Source organism: Mobula hypostoma, chromosome 19 (genome assembly GCF_963921235.1).
Source record: "Mobula hypostoma chromosome 19, sMobHyp1.1, whole genome shotgun sequence".
NCBI classification, from domain to species: domain Eukaryota; kingdom Metazoa; phylum Chordata; class Chondrichthyes; order Myliobatiformes; family Myliobatidae; genus Mobula; species Mobula hypostoma.
Window position 1 is genome coordinate 33,457,789 of NC_086115.1, and position 23,049 is coordinate 33,480,837.

Sequence of the window (23,049 nt, forward strand, 5' to 3'; positions counted from 1 at the left end):
TCCCCGGTGAATCTGGTAGGCTTCAATGTGATTGACTATCTGTTCTCTCCATTCCCCTTATAATTTATATAACCCACTATCAGTGTATTCCCCCTTAGCCTTCTCCATTCCGGGAACAACAAAGCCAGCCGATCCAGTCTCCCTATAACTGAAACTATCTCATTATGGCAAATCTCCCTTTCACCCCCTCCAATGCAAAATATCCTTCCTGGGGTGTAACGACTAGAACTGCACACGTTTCTCCAGGGGTGGTTTAGACAGCTTTTAAAACGACACCACCGGTGAGCCCACTCCTGCCGAGAGAAACCGGGACCTTGTAAACATTCATCCCAAAGGAGCGTCTCTCCGGTTAAAGGAAGTAGTTCTCCCTCTGCCCGAACACGGAAGCAGCAGTCGCAGTTCTGTGCTTTGATCTTTGAAGCTGAACTTGAACCCAGACCCGCCATCTGCGACCCAGAAGCCCAGTTTGGGCGCAGGGGAGGGGGGAGGGAGTGTGAAGGATGTAACAAATTTTATGTATTGGCGAGGGAAGGGCGGGTCTCGTGTGCCTGCAGACGGGTTATTTCCAAAACTGGATTCAGTTTGTTTCACTTTTTGTTCAGTCTCTTTTGCTTTGGAGGCGCAGGGACTTCACTCGGTTCGACTGGTTTGGGAAAATGAAGCTACTCCATCTCACGGCCCTGTTAGTTGTAGTGCAGGTAAGCGCACGAAAACTGCGACTGCTAGGGGCTCAGAGACCTTTCAGTCAACACTCCAGATCTCCAGCGGTCGGGAGAAATAGCTGAGTCACTCTACGATAGCTGGCCGTAGTTGTTTGTTTGTGTATTATTATGACGAGTCGGGTTGAATGCCCCCGACAATCCTCAACAGTTCGGTCGTACGGCGAATATTGCCAGCCTAGCCCGTTGTACTCATTGCATCAGCCACTTCGTCCCGGGTGCGTTGTTCGGGCTTGTTTCTTCGCCGTGGCGACAACTCCCTAGGCTGACCGACCGGGACTCCTCTTGGGCTAGTGATCCGCACCTGTGTCGCCGCGTGGCGGAGAAGTCTCGATGTGTTTTCATTTCTGACTCTAGCCTTTATTTTAGTCGGCATTAAAATCCAGAATTCATGACAAGTTAACAGGTCGCTGCAGGGTTTGAAATCGTTCATACAAGGTTAGAATGGGGTTAATGTCGAAGTGTCGGGAGGCCCGAATTATTAGTGACAGTGATCGAAACACGAAAAAATTGCTGGAGTACACTTTTCACCCATTCTTGGGATGTCGACATCTGTTTATAATAGTAACTTTAGCCATATCCTTCTGAGGGGTGAATTAGAATCAGATTTCAAAATCAGGTTTATTATTTCTGTCTTGGAGGACCTGAAATTTATTGTTTTGCGGCAGCAATACTGTGCAAAACATAACATTGCTATGAATTACAAAATAAATAAGTAAATAGTGCAAAAAGAGAATAATGTGGTAGTGTTCATGGGCTGTTCAGAAATTAAATGGTGGCGAGGAAGAAGCTGTTCCCGAGTCGTTTGGTGTGGCCTTCAGGCTCCTGTACCCCCTTCCTGATGGTAGTAGCAAGAAGGGAAGAAGAGGACATAATCTGGATGATGACGGTGTTTAAGACCATAAAATATCGGAGCAGAATTAGGTCATTTGGCTCATCGAGTCTGCTCCGCCGTTTCAATGTTTAATGACGATGTCGCCTTCTCGGGGGACTGTCTCTTTAAGATGCCAGTTACCCATGTTGTAACCGGGAGGTGTGCTGCTCGATTTCGCTGGCAGGAGACATGACACCAGATTTTCTACCGTAAAAGTTATTAGTGAAGTAGGATAGTGAGGGCAGTAGTGAAGTGAAAAGTTACGGGTGAACTCAGTCCCGATGAAGGATCTCGCCCAGAAACTCTTTTCCGTGGATGCTGCCTGGCCTGCAGAGGTCCTGCAGCATTTTGTGTGCGTTGGTCTGGATTTTCAGTAGCTTGAAGACCATATCGCGTTTGTAGTGAACTAGGTTGATTGGTATGATCGTGGCAGTGTATTGAATTGATTGAATTCCCCAGCTCTGGCTCGAAGGGAATTCCCCACCTCTGGCCCTGAGGATTTGAACGTACACTGTCAAATTGTTAGTAAAGGGCTCTTGTTTAGCAGAAACCACACCCAATATAAATTTGTTTAGCTGCTACTTAGGCATTTCTATGACTTAGTGCCAGGCCAAAAGATATTGCTAAAGATTTCTTCATTTTTGGGATGAATTTTAGCAATGGTTTTGGATTAATAAGAATATCTGCATTCAAACTTATTTAAATATCTACTACTTCCTGTGCTAAATATACATAACTCTTCGAAGAGGGAGATTTTAATAAAAGTAAAAATTTGTGAAGGCATTAATGAAATGAAAATATTTTAGTTTCTAGTTAATTTTGTTTTTTTTAATGGAAAACATCAGGGACCAGTACATTTTGGCCCAGTTAAGCCACTGCCCCAGTTAACTGAAGTTTCACAGAAATAATAAAAAGGTTATAAAAAGACAAACTACTTTTTAACTGAGTAATAGATTATGTATTTAAATAAAAAATCAAAGAAATTGGAACACTGAATACTGCTGCAACACTATAGAACTATGTATTGGTTCCTAATAGTTAAAGGAGTAATTTGTCCAGTGTACACTGCGGTTTTCTTTTGATTAACTGTAAATGAACATGATCAGTGCAGATAATGGACTGGCTTCATACAGTGCTTTTGATATTTGTATCCTCAAATCTCCATTTTCATTGTAACATTCAAGATGATTGTAGATATCTTCAAATTCTTTGTAGGCCCTAACTTGTAAGTAGTGAAATTGTTTTATTTTCATTCCCGGCAGTTTCTGGCACTTCCAAACCCGAATGCTTGAAACTGCAATGAGTAAAACAGTTCCAAATTATCTTACTGCTTATTTCTCACTACTGCTCTTCCGGCACAAACGCGTGAAACTAATACTAATTAAAAACAGCTTGCTCAAGCAGAGTGTAGTGTCCAATGGCCACACAAGTGCATGTGACTGGCGCTAGCTGGAAGCAGTCTTCTGTTCAAATTAAATGGCATAGTGTCTCAAATAAATGAAGGAAATTCCAGCGATTTTCTCAATTTAGCTTTTGTTCTTTAAGAGTTGTCCCAAATAAATATTGTAATTTATGGATTTTTTAAAGTACTGTACTGCTGCAGAACAATAACAAAGCAACAATTTTAATGACATTTGCTAGTGATATTTAACATGATTCTAATTTTGATTTTTGACAAATTAGACTCACTGAAGTCTTACGTACCATAAATGTCTGATGCTGCAACAAATACAGTCTATCTGTAGCTTTCAAGTTCAAGTTTAATCTCTTGGAGGCTCGGCTTCTGGTTTAGAAGGGGGGAACGCAGAGTGGCAGTGGTGAGGAGAAAGTGAGGGCGGTGTAGAAGAAGATGGGGAGAGTGGGGAGAGTGACGGAGTAGCGGGTCATGTGAGTCTGTGTCTGGTTAAGCTTATGTCAAGAGGGCAGTATTGCAAGTGGTATGAGGATCACCACCTACCAGGCAAGACCTTGACATTTCCTGCAGTATTGCTTCATTTTGTGGGACATCACTTTTCCCAAGGCTCTAGTAACTGTGTCACTGGTGGGGGAGGGGTGGTAGGGTAAGGGGACGCCTGTCCCTTCATCCTCTACCTACTGCTGTATAAAGTCTCCCTAGTGGAATATTTCCCACTTACTGGAACAACAATGACTCTTTTGCTAAAGTTACATTTTCTCCTTCTCCCTTGCATCGACAATGATTGTTGCTGCTACAGTATGTGGCCTCTTTGAAGAAGGAGTGGAAATGTGGATGCCCCTCTGCAAGGTGCTGACTGCTGTGCTTAGCCGAGCATGGCCCTACTGGGGTCTGTGCAGATCTTATTTTAGCTCCTCTTTCCGGGTGTAAATCATTTTAAATTGCTTTCAGTGTCTTTTTGGGAGAGAGGTTTTAGTCAAGTACACTGTTGACATTGGAGTACATACACGGGGTATGTACCATGAAAATGGGGGCAGTAGCTGCACAGAACGTTCGAAGATGAGCACAAACTAATGTTAACATAAATTATACATAACTTACAAGTGCAAAATAAACAGCAAAATATATTTAATTACACTACTGCAAGATTGAGAGAGAAAGGGGAAAAAAGTGTATAATGCGGTAGTTTTGAGGTTGTCTGGGTTGTTTAAAGAACTTGGTGGCACTGGAGAAGAAGCTGTTGTTGAACCATGAGGTGTGAGTCTTCAAGCTCCTTTACCTCCTCTTTGGCGGCATTGAGAAGAGAGGATGGCCTGGAGAGTGGGGTCCCATATGATGAATGCTATCTCCCTCAGATGTTGCATGTCCCAGATGGTGAGAACAATGGAAATAACCAAGTCCTCCATCCTAGCATTCCTGAGCACTGGAGTTTCCATGCCAGGCCGTGGTGCAACCTGTCAGATTGCTTTACATTTGTGTAAAGTGTAGAAATTTGTTAGAATCCTCGCTAAATTGCCAAATTTCTTTAAACTTCTAAGAAAGCAGAGGTGCTGGTGTGCCTTCTTTGTGGTTGCCCTATGCTAAGTAATTCTATAATGCTAAATGCAATAGTGTACTATTGCCACAAAAACATACAAAATCTAATTTTTCTTTTTTAAAAAATAGCTTTATTTGCCACATGCACATAACTGAAGCAAACAGTGGAATGCGTCACTTTGCGTCAAATTAAATCGGTGAAGTTCGTGTTGGCTAGCTTGAAAGTATTGCCATACTTCTGGCACCAACAAAGCACGGTCACAACTCACTAAACCTAACCTCCATGCCTTGGGAATGTGGGAGGAAACTGGAGCACCCTGAGGAAACCCAGGTGGTCACAGGGAGAACTCTGTACAGACAGCAGCAGGAATTGTTCTCCAATCTTACAGCTGGCCAATGTAAAGCAATATGCTAGCCACTACACTGCCGTGCTGGCCATGTGAATGTTTCAACGATTAATTGACTTACTGTATATATTTTTGTGAATGAGTTGTTGATATATAAGTACATAAGTATTTTTGGAAATATTGAAATAAGCCTAAGAACTAGTTCAAAACTCCATTAAGATAATATTTTAAACAGCTTGAACATGGTGTTATTTCATAATTTACTTTTTTAAAATATAAAATCCAATGTTGTCAAAGCATATTTTGTGGAAATTTTGCTCATCACTGTTGTGTAAAATGTTTTACAGAATACAAAAGGGGCCCACCTAACAACTTCAACAACTTCTGAAAATGATCCGTCGATTGCCAGCACCTACAGTTCGTCTCATTTCAGCTTGAGACGATTGAAAAGGCAGAGTAACTGCACGCCTGATCAGTATTTGTTTGAAGGTGTCAAGTGTTGCAATAAATGCAGGGCAGGTGAGTGTGAATTCTGAACAAGCACAATGCAATGTTTTGCAAGAACATGTTTGATCAATGTGCAGACTTTTGAGAGAAGCTTGTTAAGAGTAGCTTGGGCCACCTTAGACCTGAAATTCTCAGCTGCACAGCCCACTCCCCCAAGACAAATGTAACCCTTCCCCAAAATAGGGGGATTCACAAGCGGCAAGTGATTCGCAGTGGTGGACTTGATGGCTCCACCATTGGACTCCTTAATGGGCATCTAAATTAAATCCATAATATTAATTAAGACCAAAAATAGAAGAAGCAAAGATCCTACCTTCATTTACATGAAACACCAAATCCTCTTCTCATTACTACCATCAGAGAAGAAGTACAGGGGACTGAAGATGCATGTTTTAGGAACAGCTTCTTCTCTGCCATTGGAAGATTTCTGAAGTCTATGAACCCATGAATGTTGCCTGTCTACTTTTTTTTGCACTATTTAAAAAATTATTTTTATTGCAATTTTACTAATTTTCAAAATCTTGCCACAAACTCCATTGGAAGTTTGAGGAGAATTGGAATGAAACCAAAGACACTGGCAAATTTCTACGGATATACTGTGGAGAGCATTCTAACTGGTTGCTTCATGATCTGGTGTGGAGGGGCCACTGCACAGGATCAGAAAAATCTGCAGCAAGTTGCAAACTCTGCTCCATCATGACACCAACCTCCCTAGCATCGAGGACGCTTTCAAAAGGCGATGACTCACTAAGGTGGCATCCATCATTCAGGGCACCCGTCGCCCAGGACATGCTCTCTTCTCCTTGCTACTGTAACATCCTGGTAAAGGTTTCACTGTTAAAGTTGTAGGGTATTTCATGTAACGGTCTTTCTGTAGAAGCGATGTTTGGGTTATTGTTAGAGATGACGGGTGCTTAGGAATTTGACACACGCTCGGTTTCAGAAACAGCTTCCCTTCCACCAACAGATTTCTGAATGGACAATGAATCCATGAACACTTGCCCCTCTCTTTTTTGCATGACTTATGTAACTTATTTTTTATATATACTTATTGTAATTTATAGTTATGTATTGTGATGTACTACCGTCACAAATCAAATTTCACAACATATGCCAGTGACTTTAAACCTGATTCTAATTCAAACAAACAAATTTCATGACATACACTCTGGTCACTTTACTAGGTTCCTCTGGTATCTAATAAAGTGGCCACTGAGTGTATGTTTGTGGTCTTCTGCTGCTGCAGCCCATCCACTTCAAAGTCCAACTTGTTGAACTTTCAGAGCTGCTCTTCTGCACATGTTATTTGAGTTACTGTCTCCTTCCTGTCAGCTTGAACCAGTCTGGCCATTCTCCTCTGACCTCACTCATTAACAAGGCATTTTCACTGCCAAGAGCTGCCATTCACTGGATGTTTTTTTTGTTTCTCGCTCCATTCTCTGTAAATTCTGGAGTGTTGTGCATTAAAATCACAGGAGATCAGCTGTGTCTGAGATACTCAAACCACCCCGTCTGGCACCAATAATCATTCTATGGTCAAAGAAACTCAGATCACATTTCTTCGCCATTCTGAAGTTTCACCTTGGGTATGCAAAGCAAGTCAATGTCCTCACTCCTCTTGATTGATGAATTTTAATGATTTACCACTCTTCGGGTGAAGTAATTTCTTCTCGTCTCAGACCTGAGTGGCCAATCATTTATTTAGAGGTTCTGATATACCCAACTGCTTCAAGCAAGCTTCTATTATACCAGTACCTAAGAAGAATGTGCTGACTGCTTCCATGACTGTCGTCCAGTAGCACTTGCATCCGCTGTGATGAAGTGTTTTGAGAAGTTGGTGATGAAACATATCAACTACCTGAGAAGCAACTTGGATCCACGCCAGTTTGCCTACCAGCACAACAGGTCCACAGCAAAATGCAAACATAACGATGTCCTATATTGAATAAGCTCTGCATTCAACACTATCATGCCCTCGAAGCAAATCAATGAGCCTCAGTCCCTTTGAGTGCAACTGGATCCTTGATTTCCTCACTTGCAGACCTCAGTGAGTTTACATTGGCAACAACATCTCCTGCACAATCTTCATCGGTACAGGTGCACCCCAAGGCTGTGTGCGTAGCCCCCTGCCGCACTCGCTTTACACTTATAACTGTGCGACTAAGAACAGCTCCAATGCCATACTTCATTTTGCTGATGACACCACCATCATTGGCTGAATCAAAGGTGGTGATGAATCAGTATATAGGAGGGAGACTGAAAATCTCTCTGAGTGGTGCCACACCAACAGCCTCTCACTCAATGTCAGCAAGAGCAAGGAGCTGATTATTGACTACAGGAGGATGAAACCAGAGGTCCATGAGCAAAGAGATCGGAGGATCGGAGATGGAGAGGGTCAGCAACTTGAAATTCCTTGGTGTTACCATTTCAGAGGACCTGCCCTGGACCCAAGATTACGAAGAAAGCATGGCAGCTCCTCTACTTCCTCAGAAGTTTGAGAAGACTCAGCATGGCATGTAAAACTTTGACAAACTTCGACAGATGTGTGGTGACAGTGTATTAACTGGCTGCATCATGGCCTGGTCTGGAAACACCAAAGCCCTTGAACGGAAAATCTTACAGAAAGTAGTGGGTACAGCCCAGTCCATCATGGGTAGAGCCCTCCTCATCATTAAACACATAGAAACATAGAAAACCTGCAGCACAATACAGGCCCTTTGACCCACAAAGCTGTGCTGAACATGTCCCTACTTTAGAAATTATCTAGGGTTACCCATAGTCCTCTATTTTTCTAAGCTCCATGTACCTATCCAGCAGTCTCTTAAAAGACCCTATCGTATCTGCCTCCACCACCGTCACAGGCCGCCCATTCCACGCACTCACCACTCTCTGCGTTTTTAAAAAAACCTTACCCCTGATATCTCCTCTGTACCTGCTTCCAAGCACCTTAAAGCTATGCCCTCTCGCAATAGTCATTTCAGCACTGGGGAAAAAGTCTCTGACTATCCACATGATCAATGCCTCTTGTCATCATATACACCTCTATCAGGTCACCTCTCATCCTTCGTCGTTCCAAGGAGAAAAGGCCGAGTTCGCTCAACCTATTCACGTAAGGCGTGCTCTCCAATCCAGGTAACATCCATGTAAATCTCCTCTGCACACTTTCTATGGTTTCTACATCCTTCCTGTAGTGAGGCAACCAGAACTGAGCACAGTACTCCAAGTGGGGTCTGACCAGGGTCCTATATAGCTGTAACATTACCTCTCAGCTCCTAAACTCAATCCCACGATTGATGAAGGCCAATGCACCGTATGCCTTCTTGCTAACCCATCCCTCCACTTCCTCATCCAGGTTATTTATAAAAATCGTGAAGAGTAAGGGCTGCAGAATAAATCCCTGAGGCACACGACTGCTTACCAACCTCTGTGCAGAATATGACCCATCTACAACTACTCTTTGACTTCTGTGGGCAAGCCAATTCTGGATCCACAAAGCAATGCCCCCTTGGATCCCATGCCCCCTTACATTCTCAATAAGCCTTGCATGGGGTACCTTATCAAATGCCTTGCTGAAATACACATACAGCAAATCTACTGCTTTACCTTCATCAATGTGTTTAGTCGCATCCTCAGAAAATTCAATCAGGCTCATAAGGCACGACCTGCCTTTGACAAACCCATGCTGCCTACTCCTAATACTATTATGTCATATTCATAGTCATAGTCATACTTTATTGATCCTGGGGGAAATTAATTTTCGTTACAGTTGCACCATAAATAATTAAATAGTAATAAAACCATAAATAATTAAATAGTAATATGTAAATTATGCCAGGAAATACGTCCAGGACCAGCCTATTTGCTCAGGGTGTCTGACCCTCCAAGGGAGGAGTTGTAAAGTTTGACGACCACAGGCAGGAATGACTTCCTATGACGCTCTGTGTTGCATCTCGGTGGAATGAGTCTCTGGCTGAATGTACTCCTGTGCCCAACCAGTACATTATGTAGTGGATGGGAGACATTGTCCAAGATGGCATGCAACTTGGACAGCATCCTCTTTTTAGACACCACCGTCAGAGAGTCCAGTTCCATCCCCACAACATCACTGGCCTTACGAATGAGTTTGTTGATTTTGTTAGAGTCTGCTACCCTCAGCCTGCTGCCCCAGCACACAACAGCATCTTTCCAAATGTTTATGAACATCTTTCCAAATGTTCATACATCTTACCTCTCAGGATCTTCTCCATCAACTTACCAACCACTGAAGTATAATTTCCTGGGCTATCTCTACTTGCCTACATGAATAAGGGAACAACATCCTCAGCCCTCCAATCCTCTGGAACCTCTCCTATCCGTATTGATGCAAAGATCATTGTCAGAGGCTCAGCAATCTCCTCCCTCGCCTCCCACAATAGCCTGGTGTACATCTCATCTGGTCCCGGTGACTTATCAACTTGATGCTTTCCAAAAGCTCCAGCACATCCACTTTCTTAATATCTATATGCTCGAGCTTTTCAGTCCACTAAAAGTCATCTCTACTGTACCGTATAGCCTACTTTATAATAAGGGACTACTTTATGTTGTAGTAACATGTCGTTGCATGTGCTATTAGGCGCGTATTGATCTGTATGTGCACATCAAGTTCGGACTCTACCTGTAAAGAACCATGGAACTTTGTTCCCATCTCCAGCATTTTTATTAATAACCTAGTTGCGTAACCAGGCTGCATATACAACAAATTGGCGACGAGAACTATGAACCTACATCTTATCGGAACACTGCGTTTTAGTTGATAGCGACACTCGGAGGAGAAGAGAGAGAAGGGAGATGAAAAGGAATGACACACGCATCTAGATGGAGTGTGCTCGGGGCGCTAGCAAAAAGGTCACGTGAGTCAAGTGGAACGTGCAGTGACTGCAAGGAGCTAGCTAAAAAGAAAACAAGGAAAAACGGGGCTAAATTAACATAACAAAGATGGCGATGATCGGAACCATTACAGCATTTGATAGTAGTATTGAAATCTGGGTAACTTGCATTGAAAGAGTGGAGTTATATTGTGTTAATGATGAGAAGAAAGCCAGCGTCTTACTCAGTGTTATTGGAGCAAAAGCATACGGGCTGCTACGGAGCTTGTTAACCCCTGAAAAGCCAGCTGACAAAATGTTCAAGCAATTAGTAGACACTCTCCAACAGCATTTGAACCCCAAACCACTGGTCATTGCTGAAAGGTTTAAATTTCACAAATGGAATCGAAGCAAAAATGAAAGCATTTCTGAATACCGTGCTGAATTAAGCAAATTATCAGAACATTGTCAATTTGGAGCGGGTCTATCGGACGCATTGAGGGACAGGTTAGTGTGTGGCATGCACTGTGAAACCACACAGAAGAAGCTTCTGTGTGAAAAAGACCTTACATTAGAGAAGGCGCTGAACATTGCAATATCATTGGAAACAGCAGCACAGAGTGCTTCAGGAATACAACAAAAATCTCTGGAATATACTGCAAATAAAACGTCACTGAGCAGACATGAAGGAAAGAAATGTTACCGTTGTGGGAACATGTCACATGACCCTGAGGACTGTTGGTTTAAAGACAAAGAATGCAGAATCTGGCAAACAGGGCCACATTGGCAGAGTATGCAAAGCTAGTAAACAGCAGAAAAAGGGCAAAATACAGAGAAACAAGAAACCCCAGAAAGGAAAACACAACAATGCACACAAAATGAAAAAGCAGTTCTGATGAAAATGACTCAGACAAAAGTGAATTGTCTGGTCTGCAACTCCACAGCGTGAAAGAGACAGATGATCGAAGAGTAATATGGATCACTCCACAAGAGGCAGGCATGAGACTGAAAATGGAGTTGGACACAGGCTCAGCTTTAACAGTGATCTCTGTACAGGACTACAAACAACTGTTTTCTCACATACCTCTGAAACGAACTAAACTACTGCTAAATACTTACAGAGGACAGAAATTGCGTCCCAAAGGTAAAATTAAAGTGACAGTGACCTACAGAGACAAAACACAGCAGCTGAACCTCTATGTACTGAAAAATGGAGGACCGCCGTTGCTGGGACGTGAATGGCTTAGGAAAATCCAGTTGGATTGGCACACCATCAAGGCACTAGTTGTGTCAGCAAAGGAGGGCAGCAAGACTACATCTGAGAGACTGTCACAAATACTTGCTGACTCTGAGGAAGTGTTCATGAAAGGAATAGGAACACTTCACGGCATGAAGACAAATATTGAGATTGAGGAAAATGTATGTCCAAAATTTCACAAAGCCAGACTAGTGCCATATGCAATCCGTCCTACAGTAGAGGCTGAGCTGAAAAATCTGGAGCAGTCTGGGGTCCTGTCAAAGTTGGATTGGAGTGAATGGGCCACACCTATTGTTCCAGTGATGAAGAAAACCTCCGCACAAAACCAGGAAAACCAAGCAAGGTGCGCATATGTGGAGACTTTAAGGTAAATATTAACCCAATTGTAATGCAGTACATGCAACCACTAATCAGACTCCAGCGATGATGTTTCTGACCAGGAACCTGAGGTCCTGCATGGATCTTCTCAAACCAGATGTATGGCGGGATGTGGAGAACAGACAGTTCAAACACTTGAATGCTAAGTCAACACAGAGCTTCAGTGTGGGACAGTCAGTTCTTGCATGTGATTACCGGACTGAAAAGTGGCAGCCGGGTACAATTTTTGCCGTAGACGGGCCACTGATGTATACGGTGAAGGTTGGAGAGAACGTATGGAGACATCATGTGGACCAAATCCTGGATGCTCAGGTGAAAAACACGCCACTACCTTGCCCGGGATCCCCTGACATAGAAGCAAACACTCCTGATATGAGCACATCTGCCTCATCTACAGATAAGCCTGTCATCAGTGCTGATGACCCACCTGATGTACCTGTGGAGACTCACTCCCCAAAGCAAACATTTCAGGACAGACGTTACCCGGAGAGGCAGGGAAAATCTCCCCAGAGACTTGAGTTCTAAATGGGTCTTAGACCAAAAGTAAAAAAAAGAAAAAAGGAGGCTTGTTATAATTTGATATTATTAAGTTACTTCGTTATAATTTGTAAACAAATGGTAGGCGTTTGTATGTTAAGGGTAAATATATTTGTTTAGCATAGTGCCCCAGAAAAAAAAACAGTTGATACACTATTAAAATAAAAGGAGAGGAGTGTACCATATAGCCTACATTATAATAAGGAACTACCTTATGTTGTATTAACATGTCATTGCATGCACTATTAGGCACGTATTGATCTGTATGTGTGTGTCAAGTTCGGACTCTGCCAGTAACGAACCATGAAACTTCGTTCCCATCTCCAGCGTTTTTATTAGAAACATAGAAATATAGAAAATAGGTGCAGGAGTAGGCCATTCGGCCCTTCGAGCCTGCACCGCCTTTCAGTATGATCATGGCTGATCATCCAACTCAGAACCCTGTAACTGCCTTCTCTCCATATCCCCGATCCCTTTAGCCACAAGGGCCATATCTAACTCCCTCTTAAATATAGCCAATGAACTGGCCTCAACTGTTTCCTGTGACAGAGAATTCCACAGATTCACCGCTCTCTGTGTGAAGAAGTTTTTCCTCATCTCGGTCCTAAAAGGCTTCCCCTTTATCCTTAAACTGTGACCCCTCATTCTGGATTTTCCCAACATCGGGAACAATCTTCCTGCATCTAGCCTGTCCAATCCCTTTAGAATTTTATACGTTTCAATAAGATCCCCCCTCAATCTTCTAAATTCCAACGAGTATAAGCCTAGCCGATCCAGTCTTTCATCATATGAAAGTCCTGCCATCCCAGAAATCAATCTGGTGAACCTTCTTTGTACTCCCTCTATGGCAAGAATGTCTTTCCTCAGATTAGGGGACCAAAACTGCACACAATACTCCAGGTGTGGTCTCACCAAGGCCTTGTACAACTACAGTAGTACCTCCCTGCTCCTGTACTCGAATCCTCTCGCTATAAATGCCAGCACACCATTCGCCTTTTTCACCGCCTGCTGTACCTGCATGCCCACTTTCAATGACTGGTGTACAATGACACCCAGGTCTCATTGCATCTCCTCTTTTCCTAATCGGCCATTATTCAGATAATAATCTGTTTTCCTGTTCTTGCCACCAAAGTGGATAACTTCACATTTATCCACATTAAATTGCATCTGCCATGAATGTGCCCACTCACCTAACCTATCCAAGTCACCCTGCATCCTCTTAGCATCATCCTCACAGCTAACACTGCCGCCCAACTTCGTGTCATCCGCAAACTTGGAGATGCTGCATTTAGTTCCCTCGCCTAAATCATTAATATATATATTGTAAACAACTGAGGTCCCAGCACTGAGCCTTGCGGTACCCCACTAGTCACTGCCTGCCATTCTGAAAAGGTCCCGTTTATTCCCACTCTTTACTTCCTGTCTGCAAACCAATTCTCTATCCACATCAATACCATACCCCCAAAACCGTGTGCTTTAAGTTTGCACACTAATCGCCTGTGTGGGACCTTGTCAAAAGCCTTTTGAAAATCCAAATATACCACATCCACTGGTTCTCCCCTATCCACTCTACTAGTTACATCCTGAAAAAATTCTGAGATTTGTCATACATGATTTTCGTTTCACAAATCCATACTGAATTTGTCCGATGATGTCACCGCTTTCCAAATGTGCTGTTATCACATCTTTGATAACTGACTCTAGCATTTTCCCCACCACCGATGTCAGGCTAACCAGTCTATAATTAATGACATAGTTCTGTACCAAGCCACATACACTACACCTACAACTGCCAAGATCCTTTTCTGTAGTGAATACTGAAGCAAAGTACTCATTAAGTACTGATGCTGTCTCCTCTGGTTCCATACACACTTTTTCACTGTCACACTTGATTGGTCCTATTCTCTCACATCTTATCCTCTTGCTCTTCACATACTTGTAGAATGTCTTGGGGTTTTCCTTAATCCTGTCTGCCAAGGCCTTCTCATGGCCCCTTCTGGCTCTCCTAATTTTTTTAAGTTCCTTCCTGCTAGCATTGTAATCTTCAGGATCTCTATCATCACCTAGTTTTCTTTGAACCTTTTGTAAGCTTTTCTTCTTAACTAGATTTACAACAACCTTTGTATGCCGTGGTTCCTGTAGCCTACCATCGTTTCCCTGTCTCATTGGAATGTACCTATGCAGAACTCCATGCAAATATCCCCTGAACATTTGCCACATTTCTGCCGTACATTTCCCTGTGAACATCTGTTCCTAATTTATGCTTCCAAGTTCCTGCCTGATAGCCTCATATTTCCTCCTACTCCAATTAAACACTGTCCTAACTTGTCTGTTCCTATCCCTCTCCAATGCTATGGTAAAGGAGATAGAACTGTGACCACTATCTCCAAAATGCTCTCCATCTGAGAGATCTGTTGCCTGACCAGGTTCAGTTCCCCATACCAGATCAAGTACAGCTTCTCGTCTTGTAGGCTTATCTACATATTGTGTCAAGAAACCTTCCTGAACACACCTAACAAACTCCACACCATCTAAACCCCTGTCTCTAGGGAGATGCGAATCAATATTTGGGAAATTAAAATTTCCCACCACAAGAACCCTGTTATTATTACACCTTTCCAGAATCTGTTTCCCTATCTTCTTCTTGATATCCCTGTTTTATATATATATATATAAACACTCAGAAAAGTTATTGAACCCTTCCTGTTCCTAACTTCCACCCACAGAGACTCTGTAGACACTCCCTCCATGACTTCCTCCTTTTCTGCAGCTGTGACATTATCTCTGATCAGCAGTGCCATGCCCCCACCTCTTTTGCCTCCCTCCCTGTCCTTTCTGAAACATCAAAAGCTTGGCACTCTAAGTAACCATGCCTGCAGGTGAGCCATCCAAGTCTCTGTAATGGCCACATCAATCATAGCTCCAAGTACTGATCCACGCTCTAAGCTTATCCTCTTTATTTATAATACTCCTTGCATTAAAATAGACACATCTCAAACCATGGGTCTGAGCATGTCCCTTCTCTATCACCTGCCTATCCTCCCTCTTGCACTTTCTCCAAGCTTTCTCTTATTTGTGAGCCAACTGCCTCTTCCTCCGTCTCTTCATTTTGGTTCCCACCCCCAGCAATTCTAGTTTAAACTTGCCCTAATAGCTGTAGCAAACCTCCCCGCCAGGGTATTGGTCCCCCTCGGATTCAAGTGCAACCCGTCCTTTTTGTACAGGTCACACACCTGCTCCAAAAGAGCTGGCCCCTGCTCCAATCCCTCAGCCACGCATTCATCCTCCACCTCATTCTATTCCTATACTCACATCTACAAGGAATGCTGTTATAGGAAAGCAGCATCCATCATCAAAGAACCCCACCACCCAGGCATGATCGTTTCTTGCTGCTGCCATCAGGAAGTAAATACAGGAGCCTCAGGACTCACACCACAAGGTTCACGTACAGTTATTAGCCCCCTAGAGCCTTTGGGGATAACTTCACTCAACTTCACTCGTCCTATCGCTGAACTGTTCCCATAATCTATGGACTCACTATCGAGGACTTTTCATTTCATGTTCTTGATATTTATTGCTTATTTATTTATTGTTTTTTTACTTTTGTATTTGAACAGTTTGTTGTCTTTTGCACATTGTTGTTTGTTTGTCTTGTTGGGTGTGGTCTTTCACTGATTCTATTGTGTTTACTGGATTTACTGTGTGCCTGAAAGAAAATGATATATGGTGACATACAGTATATGTACTTTGATAATCAATTGACTTTGAACTTTGACCACTGGTTCTAGACAGGGACATATTAACCCTATGTCTACCTTGTCAAGCCATGTAATAATTTTATGCCTTTCAAAGAGAGCCACTTGTATTCTAATCTCAAGAAAGTATAGACCTAGTCTGCTTTATCTCTATTTATATGACATGGGTGTGATCCATCCAGTCAATCTGCTAAACCTTTGCTGCCTATGTTACAAATGCATCCTAGAACAGATTTATACAGAATACAGCAGAGATGGTCCTACATTGGTTCTAGATAACTGGCATGATATCTCTACTTCTGATGTCAAGTATTCTTGTGCCACAGACCATGCACTTAGAAACATAGAAAACCAACAGCTCAATACAGGCCCTTTGACCCACAAAGCTGTGCCGAACATGTTCTTACCTTAGAACTACCTAGGCTTACCCATAGCCCTCTATTTTTCTAGACTCCATGTATCCATCCAGGAGTCTCTTAAAAAGACCCTATTGTTTCCACCTCCACCACTGCCACCGGCAGCCCATTCCATGCATTCACCACTCTCTGCGTTTTTAAAAAAAAATAAATAAATTACTCCTGACATATCCTCTGTTCCTACTTCCAAGCACCTTAAAACTATGCTCCCTTATGCTAGCCATTTCAGCCCTGGGAAAAAGCCTCTGACTATCCACATGATCAATGCCTCTCATCATCTTATACACCTCTATCAGGTCACCTCTCGTCCTCCGTTGCTCCAAGGAGAAAAGGCCGAGTTCACTCAACCTATTCTCATAAGGCAGGGGTCCCCAACCTTTTTTGCGCCGCGGACCGGTTTAATATTGACAATATTCTTGCGGACTGGCCGACTGGGGGGCCGGGGGCGCTGTTCAAGTAGGGTTAGACTCACCTCAACATGTCTTTTATAGTTAGGGTTGCCAACTTTCCCACTCCCAAATAGGGACAAAAGTAGCAGTCAAATCCCAGGACACTTTACTCCAGTAAGACTACCATGACCATGAAGCCTTGCACGAACACCTGTGTGCGCATGCGTGACATGTGCATGTGATGTGCACATGCACGTATGTGCTAATTTTTTCCCCCAAAAATCAGTTTTGCCTTCATGTTCCCGACTATACTGTACATACATTATTTATACTTTATATAGGCTGTGTATTTATCATATCATTCCTGCTTTTACTATATGTTAGTGTTATTTATTTTCGGTTTTATGTGTTATTTGGTATGATTCGGTAGGTTATTTTTTTGGGTCTGGGAACGCTCAAATTTTTCCCATATAAATTAATGGTAATTGCTTCTTTGCTTCATGCCATTTCGGTGCGAAAGGTTTCATAGGAACGCTCCACCTTAGCTGGGGAAATACGAGACAAACCAATTTAGCCCAATATACGAGATGTCCTGGCAAATACGGGACAGTTGGCAACCCTATGTTCAAGTTCAACAGTGCGCGACAGGGAATGAGGAAAGATGCAGCTGACTCATATCGTTTCCACATGGCCCGGTAGCACATGCTTTGCGGCCCCGGTACCAGTCCGTGGCCCGGTGGTTGGGGACTGCTGTCATAAGGTATGCTCCCCAATCCAGGCAACATCCCTAATTTGCTCTGTGAATCTTTAGTGCAACACACACAAAACACCAGAGGACCTCAGGAAGCCAGGCTGCTCCTACAGAGGGAAATGGACAGTCCGCCGAAATGAAATGGCTGAAACTCTTTGTTAGGACTGGAAAGAAAGAGCAGATTCCAGAATAAAAGGCTGGGGGGAAGGGGAGGAGGACCTGCTCCAAGTAATAGATGAATCCAGGTGGGAGGGGAGAAAGTAGGAGGGTGGTGGGTAAAAATGTGAGAAGCTTGAAGAGGTTGGATGGTAGAGATAAAGGACTGAAGAAGTAATCTGATAGTAGAGGACTTGGAATAAAGAAGGGAGATGGGGAACCAGAGGGATGACTTTTAGTGATTTATGTATGACACAACACCTTGTTCCTTCTGATCTGTCACCATATAGAAGTCCACCAGTTTTCTATTTTGATTTTGAGAGGCAGGCCTATGCTAAATTTCTGAGGTCAGGCATGTTTGATGAATGAGAATTAGTGTGGGATGAGGTATAAAGACTTGAGTTTCCGGTGAGCTGAAGTTTATGGAAGGAAGGGGACGGGAAGCTAGGGGCCATTGGAAAATTTGAACCTGGAGGTGAAAACAACTTGCAACTGGGTTTGAGGCTGGGCGACATTTGTAACGGGTTAGCAGATAGAATAGATCAGCAGTGTTATTTAAATAGCCTTAAACTGTTAAATGTTCATGTTCTCATACAAGAATTGCAGCATGTAATTAAGAAATGCAAATTCTTTAATGCTTAAACAGTCTGGATTATTAGTCAGAGGAGGTCTTGTTTGATAGAGGTATACAAGATGAGAGGAGGCATAGATGGAGTGGACTGCCAGGGCAGAAATGGCTAACATAAGGAAGCATAATTTTAAGGTGACTAGAGGAAAATATAGGAGGGGGGAGGATATCAGAGGTAAGTTCTTTACATAAAGAATGGTGGGCACATGGAACAAGCTGCCAGTGATGGTGGTAGAGGCAGATAAAGCAGGGGCATCTAAGAAACTCAGGTACGTGGATGATAGAAAAATGGAGGGTTATTCAGGAGGGAAGGGTTAAATTGATCTTAGAGTAGATTAAAAGGTCGGCACTACATCATCGACTGAAGGGCCTGTACTGTGGTATGTTTGATAACCACACTAAGCTTTGCTGAAACTGCACTGAGATTCTACTTAGTGCTTTGAATTTGTTATTTGGAGAAAGACATGCTCGCCTTAGAAGCCCTGCAGTGAAGGTTTACTAGAATGAGATGGATTTGTCTTATGAAGAAAGATTGAACCAAATGGGCCTTTATGGAGTGTTGAAGAATGGGACAGAATGCATATTGAATTTGTAAGGAACTTGATACTGTAGATGTCTTGAAGAAGTTTAACGTGATGCCTTGCCTTGTGCCCTAACCTCCTGATGGAGTCGTCAGGGCACCGTCATGACAAGCTTTGCACCAGTCTGTTCCATTTGTCACGGTTGCGTGCCAGAGCCTGGGTCACCGCAAATGTTTTCCCTGTCCATGTGAGAAGGTCTTCATGGGGGCCAGCGTGGTGCTGGATGGTCTTGCGGACCTGCTCGTTTGTGATGTGGTCCAAGTATGAGATGCCCAAGACGTTGCGATAGCATCTAATTTCCAATGCCTGTATCTTCCTCTGTAGCTCTGCTGTGAGGGTCCATGTCTCACATGCGTACAGGAAGATGGAGAATACCAATGCACGCAGGAGTCTGATCTTGTACTTCACGGTGATGTTGCTGTCCCTCCACATTGTCTTGAGTTTGGATAGTGCAGTCATTGTCCGTGCCATTCTTGCCAGGACTTCTGGTCTCGATCCTTCATCACTCATGATTGCCCTCAGGTATTTGAACTGCTGCACCGTCTCAAGTTTCTGACCATAGTCTGAGATGTCTGTTGTGATGGCACCGATGGCATTTGCCATGAGCTTTGTTTTCTCGGCACTTATTTCCATTCCAAACTTTGTGGAGGCTCTGTCAAGATGGCTGACCAAGTTGGCCAGTTCGTTCTCTTTTCCTGCAAGTCCATCAATGTTGTCAGCAAATCTTAGGTTTGTGATGTTCCTCCCTCCGATGCTGACTGTGTCCACGTGATCTTAGACAATAGACAATAGGTGCAGGAGTAGGCCATTCGGCCCTTCGAGCCAGCACTGCCATTCACTGTGATCATGGCTGATCATCCACTATCAGTATCCAGTTCCTGCCTTATCCCCATAACCTTTGATTCCTCTATCTTTAAGAGCTCTATCCATCTCTTTTTTGAAAGCATCCAGAGACTTGGCCTCCACAGCCTCCTGGGGCAGAGCATTCCATATATCCACCACTCTCTGGGTGAAAAAGTTTTTCCTCAACTCCGTTCTAAATGGCCAACCCCTAATTCTTAAACTGTGGCCTCTGGTTCTGGACTCACCCATCAGTGGGAACATGCTTCCTGCCTGCAGCGTGTCCAATCCCTTAATAATCTTATATGTTTCAATAAGATCCCCTCTCAGCCTTCTAAATTCCAGAATATACAAGCCCAGTTGCTCCAATGTTTCGACATGTGACAGTCCCGCCATCCTGGGAATTAACCTTGGGAAGCTACGCTACACTCCCTCAATAGCAAGAATGCCCTTCCTCAAATTTGGAGACCAAAACTGCACACAATACTCCAGGTGTGGTCTCACCAGGGCCCTGTACAGCTGCAGAAGGACCTCTTTGCTCTTATACTCAATTCCCCTTGTTATGAAGGCCAGCATGCCATTAGCTTTCTTCACTTCAGATGCCATTACATCTTCAAGGGCAACACTCATGATTTGTTCCAGGAAGACGTTGAAGAGAGTGTGGGAGAGGAGGCAGCCCTGACAGAATCCTACAGAGGCATGGAACCACTCCCCGATGGTGTCCTGAGTGAGCACTGCACTGGTTGCCTTGGCGTAAAGCTGATGGATTGTATGAATCAACTTCTGCCCCATGTTGAATTTCTTCATGGTGGCCCATAAGGCATCATGCCAGACTCTGTCAAACGCCTTCTTGAAGTGTATGAAGATGTGGTAGAACTCTCTCTGGTGCTGAAGGTGTTTCTCACAAAGGGTGCGGAGGTTGAAAATCTGCTCAATGGTGCTTCTGCCCTTAGGGAAGCCTGCTTGTTCCTTGGCAATGATGTCTTCTGCCTGATGGGGGATTCTAATACCTGTGGTCATAGTATAATGATAAGATGTCAACCATGTAGGCTGGATTGAGGAGGAATTTCTTCACTCAGAGAGTCACAGATCTTAGAAATTCCTCAATGCAGAGATCTGTTGAAGGTGAGTTATTAAGTCTATTGCAGGGTGAGACAGATTCCTGGACCACAGAAGACTGAAGGGTAATGCCAAGACAATTGAGTCCGATGCGTGGATCAACCATGACTGTGGTGTTTGGTGGAGCAGGTCCAAGGGTTTCATTGATATACCATTACTTCTTTTCTTTTAAAATCTTTTTATTAATTTTCCAAAATTATAAGCAGAATAACAATATTGATACAGAGAGATTGGAATTATCTTATTGTTGATCATCTAAAAAAAACTTCAAATAATACAGGTGTAATAGATTTCCAAACTCTTAATATAGTTAATCATAGAGAAAAAAGAAAAAATAATGCAAAGAAACCCCCCCAAAAAACAAAAAACTAAATACTAAACCCAAAAAGAACAAAAATTCCATCCCCCTCCCACAAAAACCCAGAAAAAGCCAGAAAGTAGCCAATGTTAAATCTACTGCTAAATCTAACCCCGTCTTTCCAGAAGGCAACCCAAAAGAAATATCTTTATTGTAAGAAGCACCACCCATGGTCAAAAAAGTAAAAAAAAACAGTTACTATAAATTTGAGGAAAAGATTACAACAATTACAAACACAAAATAGTTACTTCTTACTCGTATTTCAAAAAAAAAGACCAAACGCCAGTTCATATTATTAGTTTTCGTATATAAATGATCGGAAATGACACAAGAAGAAGAAAAATTTCTGGGAAGGAGAAGGAAGCAATCCACCATCTTAAGATGTAATACTTCTCCAATAAAGATTCAAAAAAAAAGAAAAATCAAACATTAAAACTGTTACTAAATTGCTCTCAAAAGGAAAAATATTAAAAGTGAAATATACAAAATCACTAACAAAAAAGAGTACTTTCATTTAAAAATGTGATAAATACCTACACTACAGAATCAAGGCAAGAACCCTCAAAATATAAAAATCTAAATCTGTAAGCTAGATATTAGCTTTCTTTTCAAAAAAAAAAGGAAACGAAATACAGATTTTAAAAAAAAGAAGAAAAACAGTGCGTTAATTAGTCCTCAGCAGAGGAAGACAAATGTTCGAGAAAACTTTGAGCTTCGCCCGGAGTCTTAAACAAACGACGAGAATTATCCGCCATAACAACTCTCAAACAGACTGGGAACAGCAACGCTAATTTATAGCCCTTATGATGAAGTTCTGACATCTGTGGTTTAAAAGTCATCCATTCTTTCAATACTTACTGGCTGAAATCTTCAACGATACGAAATTTAAAACTTTGAAATTCGATCATGTCCTTCTGTCGAGCAGCTCGTATCACTTGTTCCTTAACATGAACGTAATGAAACCGAACAATGACTGGTCTTGGTTTAAATTGTTTAGACAGTTCAGAGTGTAAAGTACGCTGTGTGCAGTCTAGCAATGGGGGTTCGTCCAAAATTTCTGGACCAAACACATCCATTAACAATTTGGAAAAGTATTTAGTAGGATCTCCCGTCTCAACGTCTTCAGGAAGTCCGATTAATCGCAGATTCTGTCGTCGATAATCTTTGCTTTATAATGCTTCAACTGCTGAGTTGTCGAAGTTAGCTTTTTTCAAGAGATTCAATTTTTCAATCCCTTTTGCGACCAGCTTCATCTAGTTCCGAGAATCTAATTTGTTGTTGATCGACTTCGCGCTTTAATGATTTAACGTCATCTTGAATCATCTTCAAAACTTCTTCAAACACAGCAAATCTTTGGTTAAGTGTATTTTCATCATTATTTCAACAGTTAATGGAGTCTCTTTCGGTGCTTTAGGATCACCGTCTTCTTTCCGGTCCCTCCGGATCCCTTTCCGTTTTTAACTTCTCGTGCTCTGGTCAGAATTTTTAGTAAATTAAAATTAAAGTTCAAAGATATATTTATAGTATAAACCCTTTAATGTAAGTATAGATAAAGTAAATACAGGTACAGGTATAGATAAAGGTTACAGGTAAGAGAGGTAAAGGGAATGGAGCAACGCCAAAGTGTAGCTCACTCCATGAG

General features: G+C 42.6%; 1 protein-coding gene across 1 annotated transcript in view; it reads left to right on the forward strand.

Moving 5' to 3' along the window:
* Positions 1 to 377: 377 nt before the first annotated feature.
* Positions 378 to 23,049, forward strand: part of LOC134358939 (tumor necrosis factor receptor superfamily member 6-like) — a 50,722-nt gene continuing 28,050 nt past the window's right edge. Inside the window, exons 1-2 of the mRNA XM_063071640.1 lie at positions 378 to 698; positions 5,238 to 5,409. Coding sequence (XP_062927710.1) covers positions 657 to 698; positions 5,238 to 5,409 — 214 coding nt within the window. The 5' untranslated portion in view covers positions 378 to 656. The remainder of the gene's footprint in view (positions 699 to 5,237; positions 5,410 to 23,049) is intronic.